Source organism: Vitis vinifera, chromosome 19, assembly GCF_030704535.1.
Source record: "Vitis vinifera cultivar Pinot Noir 40024 chromosome 19, ASM3070453v1".
Taxonomy (NCBI): domain Eukaryota; kingdom Viridiplantae; phylum Streptophyta; class Magnoliopsida; order Vitales; family Vitaceae; genus Vitis; species Vitis vinifera.
The window spans coordinates 9,450,725-9,471,448 of record NC_081823.1 but is presented as its reverse complement, the minus strand read 5'-3'; the positions used below and the strand labels follow the sequence as shown (position 1 = coordinate 9,471,448).

The 20,724-nt window shown below is 34.5% G+C and overlaps 1 protein-coding gene across 16 annotated transcripts; it reads left to right on the top strand.

The window, feature by feature from the left end:
- Nucleotides 1–4,238: 4,238 nt before the first annotated feature.
- LOC100854735 (uncharacterized) lies at nucleotides 4,239–9,304 on the top strand. Of its 16 annotated transcripts, XM_059735319.1 has the most exons (12): nucleotides 4,243–4,741; nucleotides 5,670–5,921; nucleotides 6,024–6,059; nucleotides 6,147–6,349; nucleotides 6,455–6,649; nucleotides 6,739–6,825; nucleotides 6,900–6,960; nucleotides 7,550–7,576; nucleotides 8,096–8,139; nucleotides 8,489–8,539; nucleotides 8,666–8,733; nucleotides 9,054–9,304. In XM_059735319.1, exons 1-12 carry the CDS (start codon nucleotides 4,450–4,452, stop codon nucleotides 9,064–9,066), a joined length of 1,329 nt encoding a protein of 442 aa, XP_059591302.1. In that variant the 5' UTR covers nucleotides 4,243–4,449; the 3' UTR covers nucleotides 9,067–9,304. The 16 variants fall into 16 exon arrangements, 9 of the variants coding, with proteins under 9 accessions (XP_019072954.1, XP_059591301.1, XP_059591304.1 ...); XM_059735320.1 differs by lacking the exon at nucleotides 7,550–7,576; XM_010646335.3 differs by having other exon boundaries at nucleotides 5,670–6,059; nucleotides 6,138–6,349.
- The last annotated feature ends 11,420 nt before the right edge of the window (nucleotides 9,305–20,724 follow it).

Here is a 20,724-nt window from a genome sequence, read left to right as displayed (position 1 = left end):
CTTTATATTGCTTATATTATGTTTGAATTTGTTGTGATTGAAAAGATTTTAAAAACCCAATTCACCTCCTCCCCCCCTTTTAGGTGTTTTTCTTAACTAAGCATAGCCTTTGTTTTCTCAGTAAGTACCATATCTGGTACTACAAACTTAGTTGAAGGCTCTGTAAGAGCAAACATAATGTTGCCAAATGAAACTAGATTCCATATAAATGACGTTTTATATTCTAACAAATCCAGAAAAAATTTGCTCAGTTTTAAAGATATCTGCAGAAATGGATATCATATTGAAACTATGAATGAAGATAATATAGAATATCTTTACATTACTTTCATTATATCGGGCCAGAAGCTTATAATAGAAAAACTCTCGGCTTTCTCCATTGGGTTATATCATACAACTATAAAGCCTATTGAATCATATGTTGTCGTGAACCAAAAGTTCAACGACCCAAAAGTTTTTGTCCTTTGGCATGACAGGCTAGGTCACCCAGGGTCTTCAATGATGCGTCGAATAATCGAATACTCACATGGGCATCCACTAAAGAACTAGAAGATTCTTTCGCCCAATGAATACTCATGTACTGCCTGCTCACAAGGTAAATTGATAATCAAACCATCTTTTACTAAAGTCATATTTGAGTCACCAGTCTTTTTAGAAAGAATACATGGGGACATATGTGGGCCTATCCATCCACCATGTGGACTATTCCGTTATTTTATGATCTTAATAGATGTTTCTACTAGGTGGTCACATGTTTGTCTCCTTTCTACATGTAACGTTGCCTTTGCTAGACTCCTTGCACAAATAATCAGATTACGAGCACAATTTCCAAATTATCCAATTAAAACAATGCGTCTTGATAATGCTAGCGAATTTACTTCTCAAACATTCATTGACTATTGCATGTCAGTAGGGATAAATATTAAGCATCCTGTTGCTCATACTCATACCCAAAATGGTTTAGCAGAATCCTTCATCAAACATCTCCAATTAATAACTCGACCATTACTAATGAAAACCAAATTACCTACTTCCGCCTAGGGACATGCTATTATGCATGCTGCAGCTTTAGTCCATATTTGACCTACAACTTACCATGAATACTCCCCTTCACAACTTGTGCTTGGAAAACAACCAAATATCTCCCACTTATGAATCTTTGGTTGTGCAGTATATGTACCAATAACACCTACACAACGCACTAAAATGGGTCCCTAACGAAGACTTTGGATTTTTGTAGGTTTTGATTCTCCATCTATCATAAGATATCTTGAACTTTTGATAGTCGATGTTTTTACAGTCCACTTTGCGGATTGCCATTTTAATGAGAGTGTTTTCTCGTCATTAGGGGGAGAAAAGTCGATTCCTGAAGAACGACAAGAAATTAGTTGGAAAGCATCTACTATAACCTATCTTGATCCTCGTACAAATCAATGTGAACTAGAAGTTCAAAGGATCATTCATTTGCAAAATCTTGCAAATCAATTACCAGATATATTCATTGATACAAAGAAAGTGACAAAGTCACATATCTCGGCTACAAATACTCCAGCACGAATTAATGTCCTTGTAGGACAGTTAACAAATGAATCTAAGATACGCTTGAAGCGTGGTAGACCTGTTGGCTCAAACGATGTAACTCCCCGGAAAAGGAGAACCCAAGAAAAACTTGCCACTCTAGAAGAGGCCATCAAAATGACTGATCAGTTTAAAATTGATAAATCTATAGCCCTAGAAGAGGCATAAATAATGCAGAAAGCCCCTGAAGAGGCACATATTGAACAAGAAGCCCCTAAAGAGGCACATATTAAACAAAAAGCCCCTGAAGAGCCACATATTGAACAAGAAGCCCCTGAAGAGGCACAAGTACCTGAAAATTGTGAGATCTCAATAAGTTATGTACACATGGGAGAAAAATGGGATCGAAATAATATTGTTATTAACAATATTTTTGCTTTCCAAGTAGCCTCTGATATCATAAGAAATGATGAAGATCCCGAACCACGAAATGTGGAAGAATGTCGACATAGAAATGATTGGCCAAAATGGAAAGAAGCTATATAGGCAGAGTTAAACTCATTAACAAAATGAGAAGTTTTTGGACCTGTAGTCCAAACACCTGAAGATGTAAAGCCTGTTGGGTACAAATAGGTATTTGTACGAAAGCGCAATAAAAATAATGAGATCATAAGATATAAAGCGTCATTAGTAGCACAAGGTTTCTCGTAGAGATCTAGTATTGACTACGAGGAAACATATTCTCCCGTCATAGACACAATCACATTTCGTTTCTTAATCAGTTTGGTAGTATCAGAAGGACTAGATATGCATCTCATAGATGTTATTACAACATATTTATACGAATCCACAAATAATGATATATCCATGAGAGTCCCTGAAGGATTTAAATTGCTTAGAGCAAATAGTACAAAGCCTCGTAACATGTACTCAATCAAGTTACAACGATCTTTGTATGGATTAAAGCAATTTGGATGCATGTGGTACAATCGCCTTAACGAATACTTGCTAAAAGAAGGATATGTGAATAACCCTATATGCCCATGCATCTTCATTAAGAAATTAGAAACTGGATTTGCAATTATTGCAGTGTATGTTGATGACTTAAATCCTATTGGAACTCCTGAAGAGCTCACAAGAACACCAAATTACTTGAAAAAAGAATTTGAGATGAAACATCTTGGAAAAACAAAATTTTGTCTCAACTTGCAGATCGAGCATTTTCCAAATGGAGTTTTAGTACATTAATCAACATACATTAAGAAAGTTTTGAACCGTTTTTATATGGATAAAGCGCATCCTTTAAGTTCTCCAATGATTGTCCGATCACTTGATGTGAAAAATGACTCATTTCGTCCTTGCAAAAAAGACGAAGAGTTACTTGGTCCTGAAGTACCATATCTTGGTGCTATTGGTGCACTTATGTATCTTACCAATTGTACACGTCCAAACGTTGCTTTTTCTGTCAATTTATTAGCAATATACAGTTCCGCTCCAACTCGAAGACATTAGAATGGTATCAAACATATATTGCGTTATATTCGCATAATCACTTATATGAGTTTATTTTACTCAAGGGAATCAAAGCAACAATTGCTTGGATATGCAGATGCAGGATATCTTTCAGCTCCACATAAAGGTCGGTCACAAACAGGGTATGTGTTTAATTGCAATGGTACTGCTATTTCATGGAGATCTGTCAAATAAACAATTGTGGCCATATCATCAAATCATTTAGAAATATTGGCAATTCCTGAAGCAAGTCGTGAATGTATATGACTAAGATCTACGATCCAGCATATTCGGGAATCATGTGAACTTTCCTCTATCAAAGGTAACCCGACAATATTATTTGAAGATAATGTTGCATGCATTGCACAAATAACATAGGGTTATATTAAAGGAGATAGAACTAAACACATTTCACCAAAATTCTTTTATACACATGAACTCCAGAAGAGTGGTGAAATTGACGTGCAACAAATATGCTCAAGTGATAATTTAGTAGATTTATTCATAAAATCATTGTCAACCTTAACATTCAAGAAGTTAATACACAAGATTGGAATTCGTCAACTCAAGGATATCAACATGAGGGGGAGTATGCTTGTAAAAGGGTGTTAGCGTATTGTACTCTTTTTTCCTTCGTCCAGGTTTTGTTCTACTAGGTTTTACTGGTAAGGTTTTTAACGAGGCAGTCCTAATATACCAAGAAAGAATATTATATATTTTTTTCTTCGTTAGGTTTTTCCTATAGGATTTTTTACTAATAAGGTTTTAATGAGGCATATTCTTTTAATATGGTGGTCATCCAAGGGAGAGTGTTGTAAATGAAGTGGTGAATGATCATATTGATGGTCATTTATGAACTCCATTTACTCATCTTTAAAATGAGTAATGGAAGTTCATATTGTGAAGCCTATAAAAGGCTTCTTATACCCCATGTAAGAAGTATACCGAGTAAAAGAAATATATTTTCTTCCTCTCATTCTCTCTCTCTTTCTTTCGTTATCTCAATATTTCTCTTCTTTGATTTCTTATCTATGAATTCCGGTTAACGGGTATTAATAAGTTTTTTTAACTGATCAGTAAAAGTTAAAAATCCCCGTAAGATTTTTTAAATTTTTACCGTAAATTTATAAAAATTCCTGCATCCACGACACAGTTCTCCTAGGGAACCGGCTAGCCCTGGCCTCGCCACTCGTGCCTATCAGGCGACAGGCCAAGCCTCCAGCGTCACGGCCCACGTCACCGGGCTTGGACAAACCCCAACGGACGTGACACCCAACTCAAAATTCTATCCATCAACGTTTTACACCATCATTTGACGTCCGCCTCACTCCTCCCCTCACACCACCCTAATCTCCCAAATGCTCCGCTGCTGTTTGGGTGGGAATCTCCTACGTCAATGACATCCTGCTGACAACGAAAATGGAGCAAACTGAATCCGACATCAAGAGAGTTCTTCAAGACTATCAGAAGATCGGCTCCGGCGCTCGCTGCGAGGAGGCGAGGATCGAAGTCTTGAACCGCGAGATTAAGGTGTTGGAGGATCGTGTTCGGGGCTCCGGTTCGGTGGAGTTGGAGCGCCACAGAATGCGGAATCTTCTCGACTATCAGTCTACTCTCATCGCTAGAGCTGTATCTCGAACCGAGCTTCTTGCTGCTCTTTATGAGGACCTTTTGCTTTTGTTTATTCGGAGAAAACAGCTTCGAGGCTTTGGTATGGGTCTTTTAAAGTCTGTTTGGTTGTTGAAAAACATTGTCAACAGTGAAGAAAAGAAAAGGAATGGAAAGGCAGTTTATTTTCTAAATATTATCTCTTGGGTTAGAAAGAGTGAACAATTCAAGCATTCAACTGAACTAAGCCAAGATAGCTGTATTAGGGTCGGTTTTGGGTTTTTGTTTCTCGTATTTCAAACAACGATAAACTTTAGATTCAAAATTCTTTTTTTTGGGTATGATTCTCAGCAGCCAAATGGAGCAGTCTTGAATTGCGGAGTTTATCGCGTTTATACTCTTATGCTTTGTTGCATGGCCTCATAGCTTCTCCTACAGCTTGTGCCTGTCAATACTTATTGCTTAATGAAATTTTGTTATGGTGTCATAATGCCGTCCTGTATGTACATATCAATTGTGCTTTTCAGGGTGCCTAAACGATAAAGGTTTCAATGCTGTTTGCCAGTTGACATTTAGTTAAACATTCCTTGTACGTTGTACCTTAGTGATGAAATTGCAAGCTAATATCGGCCAATGATGTTATAAATTGTCAACATAAATGATGCGCTTGCTAATGTCCATGGGTTGTGGTCACTTGTGGTTTCAGAGGTTGGTATGTAGAACCATTATGGCAATAAGTCACTTGGCACCTCTGCCATGTGCTAAGTTTATGCAGGTATATGCTTGATCAAGGTCTCGACTTGTCTTACCTGATATACATGGTGTTCATGCTAACATATATGTCACAAAAATTACCCAGCCTTTGCTTTGGACAGCACTCCTTGAGATTTTAGAAGTTCATATCATTTGCAATTTTTCAGAGATGATGTTTATTGTTTGACATTTACGTAAATGTCTCAGATTTATTTTCAATTAGTGTGGAGGTGCATTACCTATATTGTTCAATGTGAGCTTAATGGGATTATCTACAGATGGTGCTGAGGGTTCTGGTGTTGATGCAGCGCCAAATGTTTCACTCAGCTCTGCATTATCAGGCGGTGATGATGAAAATCAAAGATTTGCAAAAAATTGCTCCGAATTGAGATCAATGCACATTATGAGAATGAGTCATCATGAGGACTTGGAGGAAGAAACAACTGCAGATCAACAACCCATACCTTTAGGTGTAAAGTTGCTTCAAATAAATATGAATGAAGATGCATCCTTGACCAGCGAAGATGGATGTGAGTATGGGGATCTCCAGTATAAGAATAATATTTTAGATAACATTGCCATGAGTATCTTGGATCCAAATGCTAACATTGATAACATTTTCAAAGAAGCAGTGGAGAATTCTAATATCCTGTGTGTAGAATCTGAAGGTAACTAGTTTATACTCTGTAGCAACTCCTATTTTGTTTACTGAATGACAACTTAGGGGTTGACCTATACTGTTAAAGATTATGCAGGTTCCAAGAAAGCACATAGGAAATCATCTCGTGCAAAACGTTTGTTCGTGGATTTTGATGAAACTGGGAATCCAACCGGTCCAAGTGCTGGAGTATTTAAAAGATCTATTAATTCATATGTATGCCAACTTTTGCCTATAAGATTTAAGCAGATAGGGGAGATTCCAGTGGAAGACTACAAATCTGTTGTTAATGCACTAACAGTAGGTACTTTAGGTTTTATTCAAGTAAACCTTGTTTCTCCTTGCAGTTGTTAATCATCATGTGTTGCTTGATCTTCTTCAAGGCCCAAACTTAATTTGTTACAGGAAAGATATAGTTTTGATTTGGATATGAGCTACACAAGGAAAAAGATTTCATCTTGCTATAGGCAACACAAGTATAAATTGCTAATTCAGGTCAAGAAAGATCTTGAAAGAGGCATTGAACCACAAAAACCATCCTATGTGGATGAAGAAGACTGGAATGCTTTTGTGGCTAAAACAAAAGATGAAGAATTTGATGTAAGTCACTTTCTAAATTAGTTAAACTCAATTATTGTTGGAGGTCCAATGGTTATCCTTTAGCTTAAAATGGTCAATTTTCATTACAGAGGATTAGCAAGAAGAATAAAGCAAGCAGAAGTCAGCAGAGTGCCCTTAACAAGAAAGATGTGCAATCGACTGCTCATAAAAGAAAGGTTGTAAGAATGCCAGATTTCTTCTTTTAAAATGATTGGAGATTTAAGTGTGAAAGTAAGACATTTGGTTACAGAAAGGTGACCAAGGACCGGAGGGCATTTCTATCTGGTCGAAGTTGCACAAGCCCAAACAAGGTAAATCCTGGAGGCCTTATCTTCAATTTAAAAAAGTTGATTAAATGTATGATTGCCAACAAATTCAGGCATTTACTTGTAATTTTTTTTTTTTTACCAGTGCTTCTGATCATTTTAAGAAGGGATGCTTATTTAATGTCTGCTGGTTTTAAACATTCATTTTGATAGTTTTGTCTAACTTAATTTGCATTTCCCTTTTTGACTGGCATAGAACTTTATTTTGCATATGGTTAAATGAATTTTTTATATTGCTTCATATAGAACTTAAACCTTTTTGGGTTGCTTGTTAGGTTGTTGGCAATGTGAATCACAGTAAAACAGTGTTATATTAATACTATCTATATTTAATTTATTCACATTCCGCTATCTAAGTTGGTTTTACATACTCTAAAAGAAATATTGGCTTACTTGACCCTATAGCCAGAAATGATTTCAAAGGGGTAAGCCTTCAAAGCATAATATTGCATAGTAGCTGAATTTATATTTATTTATATTTATTTATTTGTTCCACTTATGGTTGCATTAATCTTTTTTTTTTTTCTAAAACCAAAAGAACAAAAACTGAATTACTGAAAGCTGTTCTTATTAGGGATGGCAAAATGGGCAGCTTGGTCAGGTAATCTATTCATCCGTGTTGAGATAAGTGATTATTTTCTTGAAGCAGATGCAGTTGGTGTTTTTAACAGGTTTCACAGGTCTTGCTTCATATTGGAATATTCTTTGATATATATTACATGCAAGATATGCTAAAACATACTGTTTTTCGCAAGCATGTATTTTGTGTTGGAAAAGCCTTCAAAATTTTGCTCAAGTTGCAAGGGATTGAGTGGGGATGTGGGAGGTTTTGGTTCAATTTTCTCTGGGGAGCAAGAAAAGCTCTTACCTATTAAAAATTATAATTTTTTTGTATTGGAAAATCTTGGGAAAACCTAGTGGCTTTAGTTGCTGTCATGCTGTAATGATGGAGCATAATGATAAATATTTTGTTTTGTCAAAATTTTTAATATATTTTTAAATTATTATGGTTTTAGCTGGTTTCTTACAGAATGTTGACAGTTGGAAAATTCAAATAAAAATGACAACTGTCCTTAATGCTTGCCTTCAAAATTTAAAAAATTTATTTAATTTTGACTAGGGTATCCAGGGAAGCTGTTGGCCATAGTTGAAGATAGCCAAAATGTAAGAAATCTTTTGGCCTATTCTCTGGTTAAATTGATTTTGTTACTGGTTCTTTCGTCTCTTAAATACTCTCTCAAACCATTTTCACATTTGCGTCTTTTCTTAATGGCTATTAACTATATACTGAAATTCACAGAAATTATATCAACTTAAGCAAGATGTTTTCTTGATTTTGAACCTCTTTTTCTCACTTAAGTTAAATTATCATTGAGATTTTCCTACAAAGGACCACAATACATGACTCTATGGACACTATGGTTCTTCCTATCAATGATGCTGTTAGCAGATATGTTTAAACTGACTAATCCATTCTTGTTTATCAGATATAAAATTTTGATTATTTTTCCAGGTTATGGACACTATGGTTCTTCCCATCAATGAAGAGGTGGTTCAAGAACAGGTTCATTATATAGTTGTAGTATTTACATTTTCCCAGTTATTATATTCATTATTATATAATATAATTATCCTTGCATTGTATTTTGTCACAAGCACTTGATGATCACAGTCCTCATTTGTGAATTAGGACCTTGAGTCTGAACTCCCCTTGAAGGATTATCCACAACTTGATACTCCAAGTCAATATGATTACTGGTAAGCTTCTCGAGTGTCCTTCTCATAGTTGTTTTTATTTGTCATTATTAATTATATCATAGATTTATGCTAGACCTTTTTTCCTCTGGAGTTTTCATACATAGCCATTACATTTTGTGATTTTTTTTTCTGATCCTACCATTTAGCAATACACCATAATTCTGTGTCCTGGGATAGAGTCAGTCATTTAGCAATATATAACCTTTGAGAGACCCGGTGGTTCCATACACAACAGAATTGCCCTCCATTTTCTGAATTTCATAAACTTCTAGTCTGCATCGACTTGATTTACTTGCTGACCTGACTTTACCTGGCTACAGGAATGCAACTTAAACATCTCGCATTCAGTTCATTGCTCAATCAGAGGTTTGATCCTGGCTACTGTTGTGTTGTAATGTCCTCCCACTCCCTTAGCCATGACTTCCATGGGCTCCGGTGCTGTTGTAATACTTCCTTCTTTTTACCCCATTTCTAGAATGAGTGTACCATGCCTGTATATTAGTGTGTTGCAAGTTGCAAGATTATGATTATCATGATAGAAGTATAAAAACACGTTTTCCAATTTTAAAAATGATATCATCTTACAAACCAAGTATACAAAACATTAATAATTGTGATTATTGTGACTATCATAATTTCATTTAGTGGACTTAAAATGATGATGCAATGTTAGACGATGGGGAGAAGTAGAGCTTGAAATTAGAGGCAATGAATCTTTTAGATGAAGCAGCAACAGTGAGATTGTACTTCACAACACACAGCAGATGTGGCATATTTGTGTTTATAGTTTGTGAGAGTAATGGATGGTCAAGTGATTGTGAGTGTGCTTGTGCATGCTATGGTTGTAAAGATAATGGTTAAATGATTGTGATAATTGATGCATGGAATGGATATTTGGAGCATGTGAAAATAGAAGAATTATTTTCAAAAACAGCATAAGTTTCTTTTTTATTTAAACAATTTTGTTTTATTTTTGGTTCTTTAAAAATTGTTTTTTGAAAACAATATTCTTATTAAGATTGAGAGAATCAAGAGAGTAATTCTTGAACTAAAAACGCTTCCCTCGAAACCATTTTTAGGTTGTAACGTACTAGGATGAAAATATGGCGAAAGTTTTGGGTATTGGCCAACCTTGATATGAAAAAGGGGAGTGAACCTTGATGGGTAGCTTAATTGGTCCGACCTTGGGTTGCTCTCCAATGGTAACTAGTTCGAGTCCTCTTAGGGCTATTGAAGGTTTATCTGGTTGTTAACTTTAGGATCTCGTGGGATTAGTTGAGATGTGCGTAAGTTGGTTTGAACAACCACGATTATCAAAAAAAGAAAAAAAGAAAGGGGAGTGGAAATTTTGTTACATTTCTCTTGTTTGCATATGCACACAACAAATGTGAAGTGATATTTTAAAAATTTTAAAATCCATGAAAAGTGTTATATTGATAAAATCTCTATGTAAATACACACACACACACACACACACACATATATATATATATATATATATATATATATATATATATATATATATATATATATATATACCTTATATTTTAATATAACAATTAAATATTAAATAAAATCAATTTATAAATAGAATTATAAAAAATTTTAAATTAAAAAATAATTATACATACATTTATTCAAATTTTATACATTATTATTGATAAATTATATCATGCTCATACATACATATCTATATCTATATATATATGTAGACAAAAAAAAATTATTGGATTAAATTACCATTAATTTGGTCTTCAAAATGAATAAATTAAAAAAAAATATCCTCTTATGGATAAATTTTACTAATCTCCAACTATTAAAAGGATAATAATAATAAGAAGAAAATTATTATTATTTTTATTATTATCTTGTTGGTAAAACCTCTCGGAGAAGAAAATTTGCTAAAATTAAGGAACTAAATCCCTCGAATTAAGCAACTAAAATTTAGGAATTTGAAATTCAAATTCTTTATCTTCAACTATAAATAGAGGTGTCTTCTATCAAGAAGGAGAATAAATTCAGAAATCAGAAAAATCCAAAAAGGAAAATCTTAAGGAGAAAATCCAAAAACGACTTCGTACGGGAAAAAGAAAAAGCTTCATCAAATTTCCCTACAAGTTCAGTAAACTGCAAAATAACTACTACACGTGTTCTTCGCCATTCAACGAGTTTATTAGGGAATAAACCACTTGTGACCCTCGATTGATCTTCGAAATCAAGAAACATCATCGTCATCTTCCAAAGTGTGATCAAGGCAAAAAAAACAGAGGGAAAATATTCTTTTGGAAGGAATATTATTTTTGAGATTTTACCCATAATATTTTTAATTTCAATAAATATTTTGTTCGTATTATTTTCCTATTTGTTTTGCTAATTTTGTACAACTAAATTGACGAAATTTGTGTGTACAAATTTCTGGCACACCCGATGGGGCATCTCTACCTCTCATCTCTTTTGTTAGAAGATTGATCTCTACTACATTGATGACACCCAAAAGAACTCAAGTTGTACATGTCAACAAGGGCAATGCCAAGATCGTCATTGCATAATCGAAACATGATGCCACTATGGGCTCCATGACTCGTAGCAAAGCAAAATCAACATCTTCACTCTCAATAAAACAAACAAGTGAGTTTGCTTGTTTGCTAAAATCGGTAAGAACACGTGATGAGCACCAACCACTCATCACCTTGGTCTCTCTAAGGGCAAAGAGCCATAGTCCTCGTAGTAGGGGAAAACTCCCTTCAACACTATAGAACTTTGGGGATAAATCCCCTTGCTTTGTTACCGATGCCAACTCTAACACCGGCTCATGCTCCGGATTGTCAACTGGAATGTCAAATGAGGAAAACTACTCCAATAGTTTCAACTTTTTTACTTCTCCCTTCTTAATGACTATGCCGGTAATGGAAACCAACACTACATCTGTAGAGGAACAATTAGCAGAGATGGCTCACGCCATCGCCAAACTCACCAAGACGGTTGAGGAGAAGGATGTGCAAATAGTCTCCCTCATAAACAAGGTTGAGACATAAGTACAAAATACAGGTGAGTCAAGTCAAGGACTCAACCACCTTTCGATTGTTGCATCTCCTCTCAATGATGCACCACATACATATAGGACAATGCAAGTTGACAGACAAATGGCGGAATTTGCCTTAATGGCGTCATTATCTGTCCAATAACTTCAAAACATGATAACTAACACCATTAGAGTACAGTACGGTGGACCCTCATTGAGTACGCTCATGTACTCTAAACCTTACATTAAGATGATTGATAACCTACGTATGCCTGTGGGTTATCAACCTCCAAAATTTCAACCATTTGATGGGAAGGGAAATCCAAAACAACATATTGCCCATTTAGTTGAAACTTGTAACAACGCAGGTACAAATGGTGACTTATTAGTTAAACAATTCGTCCATTCTCTCCGAGGGAATGTTTTCAATTGGTACATAGACCTTGCACTTGAGTGTATCGATAGTTGGGACCAAATGGAACGTGAATTCCTCAACCGTTTCTATAACACTTGATGAATTGTAAGCATGATGAAACTTACTAACACTAAGCAATGGAAAGACGAGTCGTTTGTAGACTATATCAACCGTTGGCATTCCTTAAGCCTTGATTACAAATATAGATTATATGAGGTATCAACCGTGGAGATGTGCATACAAGGAATGCATTGGGGTCTCTTATATATTCTCCAAGGGATACAACCCCATACCTTTGAAGAATTAGCTACCCGAGCACATGACATGGAATTCAGCATAACCAACCATGGTTCTAAGAAGGACCTTATCGTTGATTGACAAAAAGAGAGACATGATGGGAAAAAGAGTGACAAGACCTCAAAGAAACCCATCTAGGAGTCAATGACGACAAATATGGCCCTCATCAAAATCTCAACAAAAGATAAAAAGAAAAAAGTAAAAAAGCTTGGACTAATTCGGGAAAATAAGAGGTGTCGGTTCACCTTGAAGGAATTAGAGGAGAAGAAATATCATTTTCCTGACTTTGAGGTGCCTAACATGTTGGAAGACTTGCTCCATAAAAATGTTTGTTGAATTACCTGAGTGAAAACGTCTAGAAGAAATGGGTCATGTTAATGATCCAAACTACTGTCATTACCATCGAATTGTTAGTCATCTGGTAGAGAAATGTTTCATCTTAAAAGATCTCATAATGAAACTTGCAAAACAAGGAAGAATTCATCGTGATTTGGATGAAGTAGTAGAGTCAAATAATGTTAAAGTCACATTTAGGTTCCTCAATCCTGTTTCGTTACATGTTTCACCTAAGACACTTAGGACATGTGTCGATACTATTCAATGTGAGTCACCGAAACCAAAGCAAACACAAGTGTCATCTCAAAACACCCTTCTTCATTTCTATTTTGATAATGAATCAATGTCATATAACAAAGAAGGTTTGACATTGGTGACACGAAGAAGACCTCACAAAAACCAAGAATCTCATCCATACCCAAAGGAACAACATAAGCAAAATATTCGTCGATATCCGAAAAAGAAAGAAGAAAATAAACCCAAAAAAAAACAAGATATTGTACAGGTTGATAATCTTTTGGTACAAAAGCTCATCACCCCTATCTCCTTAAGAGAATACTTTCCTCTAGAGTTCTTCAATAAAAGGATGATAACATCAACCCATATGGTCTCTTGTCATGAAAATTCAAAAGAAGATGAACCAAGTGAAGATGAAAAAAGCGCTCTTGGTATAGAGTCGAGCAAAACCAAGGAAGAGAATGGGGTAGTAACAAATCTACAATGCTTACTCTCATTCTTTGGTATATATGAAATGTTGCAACTTTATGAGGAAACACAAATTGCATTGATCAAGGTACATAGGAATCCATCACTCTATACTACAAAAATAAATGAGGTAAAACAATTTGAGAACAAATGCCATAGTTGTGCAACCATCACTTTCACTAGTGATGATGAAAAGAGCATGACATCAAATTTTACCACAATTGTTTTCAAACCTTGACATTCCAGTGATGTTCCTAAAAGCATGAGCCTAAACTGCATATTGCTCCTATCCTATAAGAGCTTAAATTGTAGTAAAAAAAAAAAAAAACATTCTTGGCAAACTTCTTAAACTGAAGAACAAACTCTTTGTATTAAAGAACTCAAATTCGGAGATTCCAAACTAAAATCTCCAACTTCTTTAAATACAAGTATTTTTTTCTTTCAACATGACGCGTTCTCAAAACGGTGATGCAACCCTTAAGCTAAATCCAAAAATGAAGCTTCAAAAGTCAAAATCAAACTCCAAACATTCTTCAACAAGCTCATGGAAGAATATCAAATACAAACAAAAGTGTCATTCATCCACCTTCAAAGCTAAACAAGACAAGGTTGGGTTTTTCAAAACATTTGAGGAAATTGTTGATAAGTTTACTTGAGATCAAGTCATCATTGACCCTCAATTAAATTTTGCTCCAAGAACACGTGTTTACCCCCCTTGGATTAAAATCAAGTTCAAACTTGACACATTCTTCAACAAGCTCGTGGAAGAATATCAAACACGATACAAAAGTGTCATTCATCCACTTTTAAGGCTAAAGAAAATTAAGATGAATTCAAAGGACTTCTTTTATTCTCCAAAATGCTTAAGAAAGGTCTTCACAAGTTTGGTTGAGAATAAGTCATCTTTGATCCTCAATTAAACTTTGTTCCAAGGACATGAATTTATCATCCTTCGATCAAACTTAAGACAAGTGACACTCCTGACCCGCATGAGCAGAAACTGTGTACGACGCACAAAAAAAAAAAGTCCGCTAAGTTGAAAACCTGAAAAGGCGACTTAGGCAAAAGTTACGACATATGCTCGCAAGATTAAATCTTTCTTTTAGTCTTGGAAAAATTAGAGCGTAAAAAAAAATGGAACTATGTTTGACTTGATCCCTTCTCTTTGAAGGCTACGTAGGCAACTCGGGAAAACCACTTAAGTTCATTCACTACAAAAAAAAAAAAAAAAAAAATCTCATTTTTATTAATAAATAAATCTGGCTAACAAATGCTAAACTTTATTACATCTTAATAAAAATAAAAATAAAATAAATAAAGGAAAAGAATGAGAGCTAAAACTAAGTAAAAAGATACAACGGTTACATCCACACCAAGCATGCAAGCTCGTCACGTTGAGTCCTTAAGGCTTCTTGAAGCGTCTCTAAAGTCTTAACATCGACATCAGTAAGCACGGGGGTTTGGGTGATAATGACGTGTTCTTTCCTCAAGCGAGAAACATCATTTTGTTTATTGACTATAATCTCATCAATTTCCAAGATTGAGTTATGAAGGTGCTCTTTCTATATACCTAGCTGCTCTAATTCCTTCTTAAGTGCTTCCTATTTAGCATCAAGAGTAGCTAAGTCAACCTTTAATGATTGGCAATGGTTCGCTTGTACACCCTCAGAGTTTATAGCATCCATAATTTGAGACGCAACAATAGTTAAATGTTCACTTTGTACTTTCGAAGATATCTTCATAGAATAGGTGTGTCGCACTGCATTGAGGTGATATACATTTTCTATGTACTTCTCAATCTGAGACTTTAATGGTGAAAGGTCCACTCCAATCTTTGTGATAACATTGAAAAGCTCATCAATTTTTCCTCTCAATAATGGGAGACACCCATTGGAAGTTTTGATAATCATCTCCTTAATGCCTTCTCCTATCATAAGTGTTGTTTGGCGTTAGGCATTAAGGATGCTTTGTTCGACATTGAATGTGTAAATGGAAGTAGAAGGTGCAACCACAATAGGGCATGGAGATTTTTGTTCAGCAATTAAACCTACAACTGCTAAAAGTGTTAATTTATCATATGTTGTATCTCCAATTGTGGTCTTTTGACCTTGAGATTCAATCAGAACATCACTTTAGATGTTAGCAATACCTTCATCACCCAAGCGAGAATGAGGCAAAGGTAATGAGATGATAGAGTGATTATCTCGTTGCATAGTCAAGGTAAAAGACGTTGACTCCCTAGTAGCAACAACATTTTCAAACCGATCCTTAGGAAATGACTCATCCCCTTCATCGACAAATTAGTTGTCACCTGCCACCTAAGGCAAATATTTATTTTTGTTAGTATCAATGAAAAAAAAATTACCTCTTCACCATCAAGTTCCATTGGTTGAGTAGAAGTTGGGACGTTAGCAAAAAAAACATCTACATCAAGGGGATGAGTGTTAGTCTCATCATAGTACACAGGGTTGGGTCTAATCTTTCGGCGTTTGAAGTGACATTCACTTGTATTTTCAGAGTCGTTGTCGTCTAATACATAAAGACCCTATGCATTGTTATGTTGCTTAAAAGTCTTGTGACAGTGAGTACTACCACCATTGAAAATAGTTTCCTCATGCTCTGAGTGTGTAGAGGTATTAGTTTGGTGTCCACCCATTGAGCGCTTAGAAGAAGCTCTTGAATCATCAGGTAAATCATTCTCAACATTGTTTAACATTCTCCTTAGTAGAAACATTTGAGTCAACCTTGTGTGTTTTATTCTCTAAAGATTTTAAGGGTATTTGCCGAGAAAAATCAGGAGGGGGGCTCCATACAAGCAGCAGTAAGAATTTCCTTATCAAGCCTATGATAATATGGTATAGTAACTTTGGAGTAGGTACCAAGCCTAGTGCATGACTCTCAATGTTGATACACCACCTCTAAAGTTCTAGTGCGAAAAATCTCTGGCAAACCCCCCAGAAGGTCTTAAGGATAACTAAATTGCTTGGAAAACTGATGAGGATAATACGGTTGGATCACCCGATGGTTACCTTATCGCAAAGATAAATAGCTAGAGCGAAGACTTGTGAGATAAGAAGCTTTAATAACACTAATAGATTCATTATCAGTCCAATGCACACACTCCTTGTGACACTATGCCAAGTGGTCCTACTTTACGCCTTTGCAAGACATTATCAAAGCCTAAGCTTGCAAATCATCAAAACACTTAGCAGAAAACTCGTCGGCATAATAAGTCATTCGTGGGGGATGGTTCCAAGAAGGAGAAATGAAATGGGTATCGAAATATTCACCTAACCATCCGTATAAATAATGAATAGGGAAAATAAATGCATTAGCCCCAGGCTTCGAAGAACAAGCGATTTCATTTAAGCCGTTATAAATGCTTGCTAACACCATAACAAGGCTAAATGTCTCACCTTGAGCCATTCTATTAGCTACCTTGAAGACTCCAGGACGAATCAAATTAACACCCTCCCAAGGAAGAACGAACTTGCATAACCAACATGCCAAGAAAGCGGCCAAGTAAGTCTCTTTAACATTTTCCTCGGTTTAATAAGATCAATGCACTTATTCCTTAGTACAAGATTGTCAAAAAATTCCATCTCCGACTGAGTACAAGATTTAACAAGATCAATTTCCCCGGAGAGGTTATGAGTTTCCTTAGGCCTCTGCGCCTTATTCCTTGTACTTTTCCTTGGAGGTTTTGCATACTTCATGGAGCCTTTGTACCAAAATGACACCCAAGAGGCTAACTTGACTAAAGACTTCTCTTTTGTCTCAAAGCAAATTCGATGATATGCAAGGAATAAGTTTCGACAACTTGGTGGGAGTGAGGACTTTGTTGCATTATTAGATAACTCTTCCGCGCTCGGTACCATCTCATCATAAAAAGATTTAATAATAGGTAGTCTAGCAATATGATACAAGTCCCAAAGGGAAATGGAAACCTCTTCAATGTAAGTATGAAAGGTGTTAGTGGTAGGACACAAATGTTCGCAAAGGCCCTAATCACAGAGATATGACGATCATAGCTGAGTAAGGATGCAAAAATAGCTTCATAAAGCTTACATCCTTTAAGAAATGGTCCATGCTGACCCAATACCTCTTCTTCTCATTCCCAATATCCTTTAGTGAAGAAGGATTCCCCAAGTACTTTGAATAAGCTTCCCCATTTGGCTTCTCCATCATGAACATAAGAACCCAACAATCCAAATTCATCATGAACTTCAGTAGAAGTTGGATGAGAGGAATTCAACAGCAAAACATTAGAAACAAGTTTTACCTTATTAAGTTTTGAATTGCTAATATTTGTAAGCTTGCAAGATGCAACTCGGGACCAGGAAGAAATGTGTAATGGGTCCTTTGTCACTTGCACTGACAAAGATTGAAGGTCAGTAAGTGACTTATGCATTGACAAGGTTGTCCCTTCCTCAAAATCTTCACTATCATCCTCAAGAATGGTTACGGTCTTCTCCTTGAAACATTTGAAGAACGTTATCCTACACACAAAAAAAGGTAGATAGAGAGATGAATAAAATATGGATCTAAGTTTTTATATACCACTATGCATTTAAGTTAGACCAATTCGCATGGGTGAAGACCTTAGCACTCAAGTCGTATTAAGCGTTGAAAGTACAACATCGTGTAGTATCAGGGTCATAACTTGTTTGCATAGATACCAAGTATTATTCTGGTTTTAATTAAATGTTAAAACTTGAGCATCACTATGTATTCAAGTCAAGCCAATTTGCATAGGTGAAGACTTTAGCATATAAGTGTCGAAAATACAACACCGCATAACATCAAGGTCATAACTTGTTTGCATAGATACCAAATATTATTCTGGTTTTAATTAAATATTAAAACTTGAACATCACTATACATTCAAGTCAATCCAATTTACATGAGTGAAGACTTTAGCACATAAGTGTCGAAAATACGACACTGCTTCGCGTCAGGGCTACGACTTGATTACACGAGGGTCAAATTTTAAATATTCATATTTTTTTTATGGATATTTAATTTTATTACAAATTTCCCCTCAAGTATTAAGGTGATTTAAAAATAAATAAATAAATAAATTACCTGAAATCAAATTCGTCTTTACAAATGATGAAGGCTTGACATGTGTTTGAAAAAGATGAATCTTTTTCTTCCTTAAAAAAAAAAATTGTTAGCAAAAAAAAATGAATAGATAAAGAGAACACATGAAATCACTTATGGAAGGTGTGACTTTTTCATGCATGTCATATATATTAAAAAAAATCTCCACTCACTTTCCATATTAAACCTTCATCCTTACACCAAAATATATATATATAGACGTCCCAAAGAAAACCACAATCGTGGCTCACGTCTCCACCAACATATATATATATATATATGAAATCACTTATGGAAGGTTTGACTTTTTCATGCATGTTACATATATTTAAAAAAAATCTCCACTCACTCTTCAGGGATCACGTAAATGGATATATATTAAACCTTCATCCTTACACCAATATTCATATATATATATATATATATATATATACGTCCCGAGGAAACCACCATCGTGGCTCACGTCTCCACCAACATTGTGGCTCCGTCCCTATTGACTTCGACATACACCCACTCAAGCCCCTATATAATAATAATAATAATAAATAAATAAATAAATAACACTTATGGGTTTGAAGATGTGAAGATTTCTCGCGGTGAATTCAAGTTAGGTTTCTCAAATTAGGTTGAAGAACACCCAAAGATTAAAAGAGCTCTCTGAAAAAGTTTAAGTTAAGTTTCTCAACTATTGGGAGAAGGAAAACAAAATGAAGTTCGGAAAAAAGTGGGAAATAAATATTTTTTTGGAAAAAAATAGGAAACTTCCTATTAAAATGTTTTTTTTGAAAAAAAAAAAATTACTTCAAAACTCACTCCATCCACATGACAATGCATGTAGATGCATCTTGAAGTGGGGGCATTTATAGACATAAAAAAATTATTGGATTAAATTACCACTAATTTGATCTTTAAAATGAATAAATTAAAAAAAAAACATCTTATGGATAAGTTTTCCTAATCTCCAACTATAAAAATGAAAATAATAATAATAATAATAATAAGATTACCTCTCACTGTTAAAATTAAGGAACTAAATCCCTTAAATTAAGCAACTAAAATTCGTGAATTTGAAATTCAAATTTCCTATCTTCACCTATAAATAAAGGTATCTTCTAAAGGGGGAGAAATTCATAAATCAGAAAAATGCAGAAAGGAAAATCTTAAGGAAAAAATTCAAAAGCGACTTCAGTAAACGACAAAAGAACTGCTACATGCGTTCTTCGCCATTCAACGAATTCATTTGGAAATAAGTCACTTGTGAGGAAATAAGTCACTTGTGAGCCTCAATTAAATAAGTCACTTGTGAGCCTCAATTGATTTTCGAAATCAAGAAAACATTATCATCGTCTTCCAAAGTATGATTAAGGCAAACGAATTAGAATAAAAATATTTTTTTGGAAAGAATATTATTTTTGAGATCGTACCCACAATATTTTTAATTTCAATAAATATTTTATTCTCATTATTTTTCAATAAATATTTTATTCTCATTATTTTCCTATTTGTTTTGCTAATTTTGCAAGACTAAATTTACGAAATTTGTGCTTACAATATATATATATATATATATATATATATATATATATATATACACACATCTCTTGTTTGTCTTATTTTTTCAATATGAATATTATTGTTAGTTTTATTATTTTTTAAAAGTATTTCTCAATATTTTATCAATTTTTTTTTTTTCAAAATTTTAATTCGAATATTTTTAATATTTTATATAAAATTCAATCACTAATATTTTCATAATTTCTAATATTTTAATCTTATTGTATTTTTAAATACAATTTTATCTTAATGAAAATAATTTTCTTTATTAAAAAACAAACAACCCATGTTAATTTCTAATATTTTAATCTTATTGTATGAAGAATTTGCTAAATTTTGGTGGGATTTTCCGTAAAAGTTTATCTTTTAATCTTTTGACTCCTCTTTTTGGCAATCCGTAAAAACCAAATTAAAGATATTTTTCTGATTCAATTTAATTTTGGATCACTACGCAAAATTTCATAGGTTTAAGCTTGACAAACCCTAGATTTAGGCTCCATTACTCCAACGGCTAAATTCAGAAACTTCATAACAAGTCTTGGCTTTGCCATATAACATT

What these genes read in the sequence shown, in the direction of transcription:
- LOC100854735 (XM_010646335.3), top strand. Translation starts at nt 4,450, where the DNA reads ATGGAGCAAACTGAATCCGACATCAAGAGAGTTCTTCAAGACTATCAG. An exon ending in CGACTGCTCATAAAAGAAAG is followed by an intron (nt 6,826 to 6,899) that starts GTTGTAAGAATG and finishes ATTTGGTTACAG; the next exon opens with AAAGGTGACCAAGGACCGGA. An exon ending in AAGAGGTGGTTCAAGAACAG is followed by an intron (nt 8,540 to 8,665) that starts GTTCATTATATA and finishes TTTGTGAATTAG; the next exon opens with GACCTTGAGTCTGAACTCCC.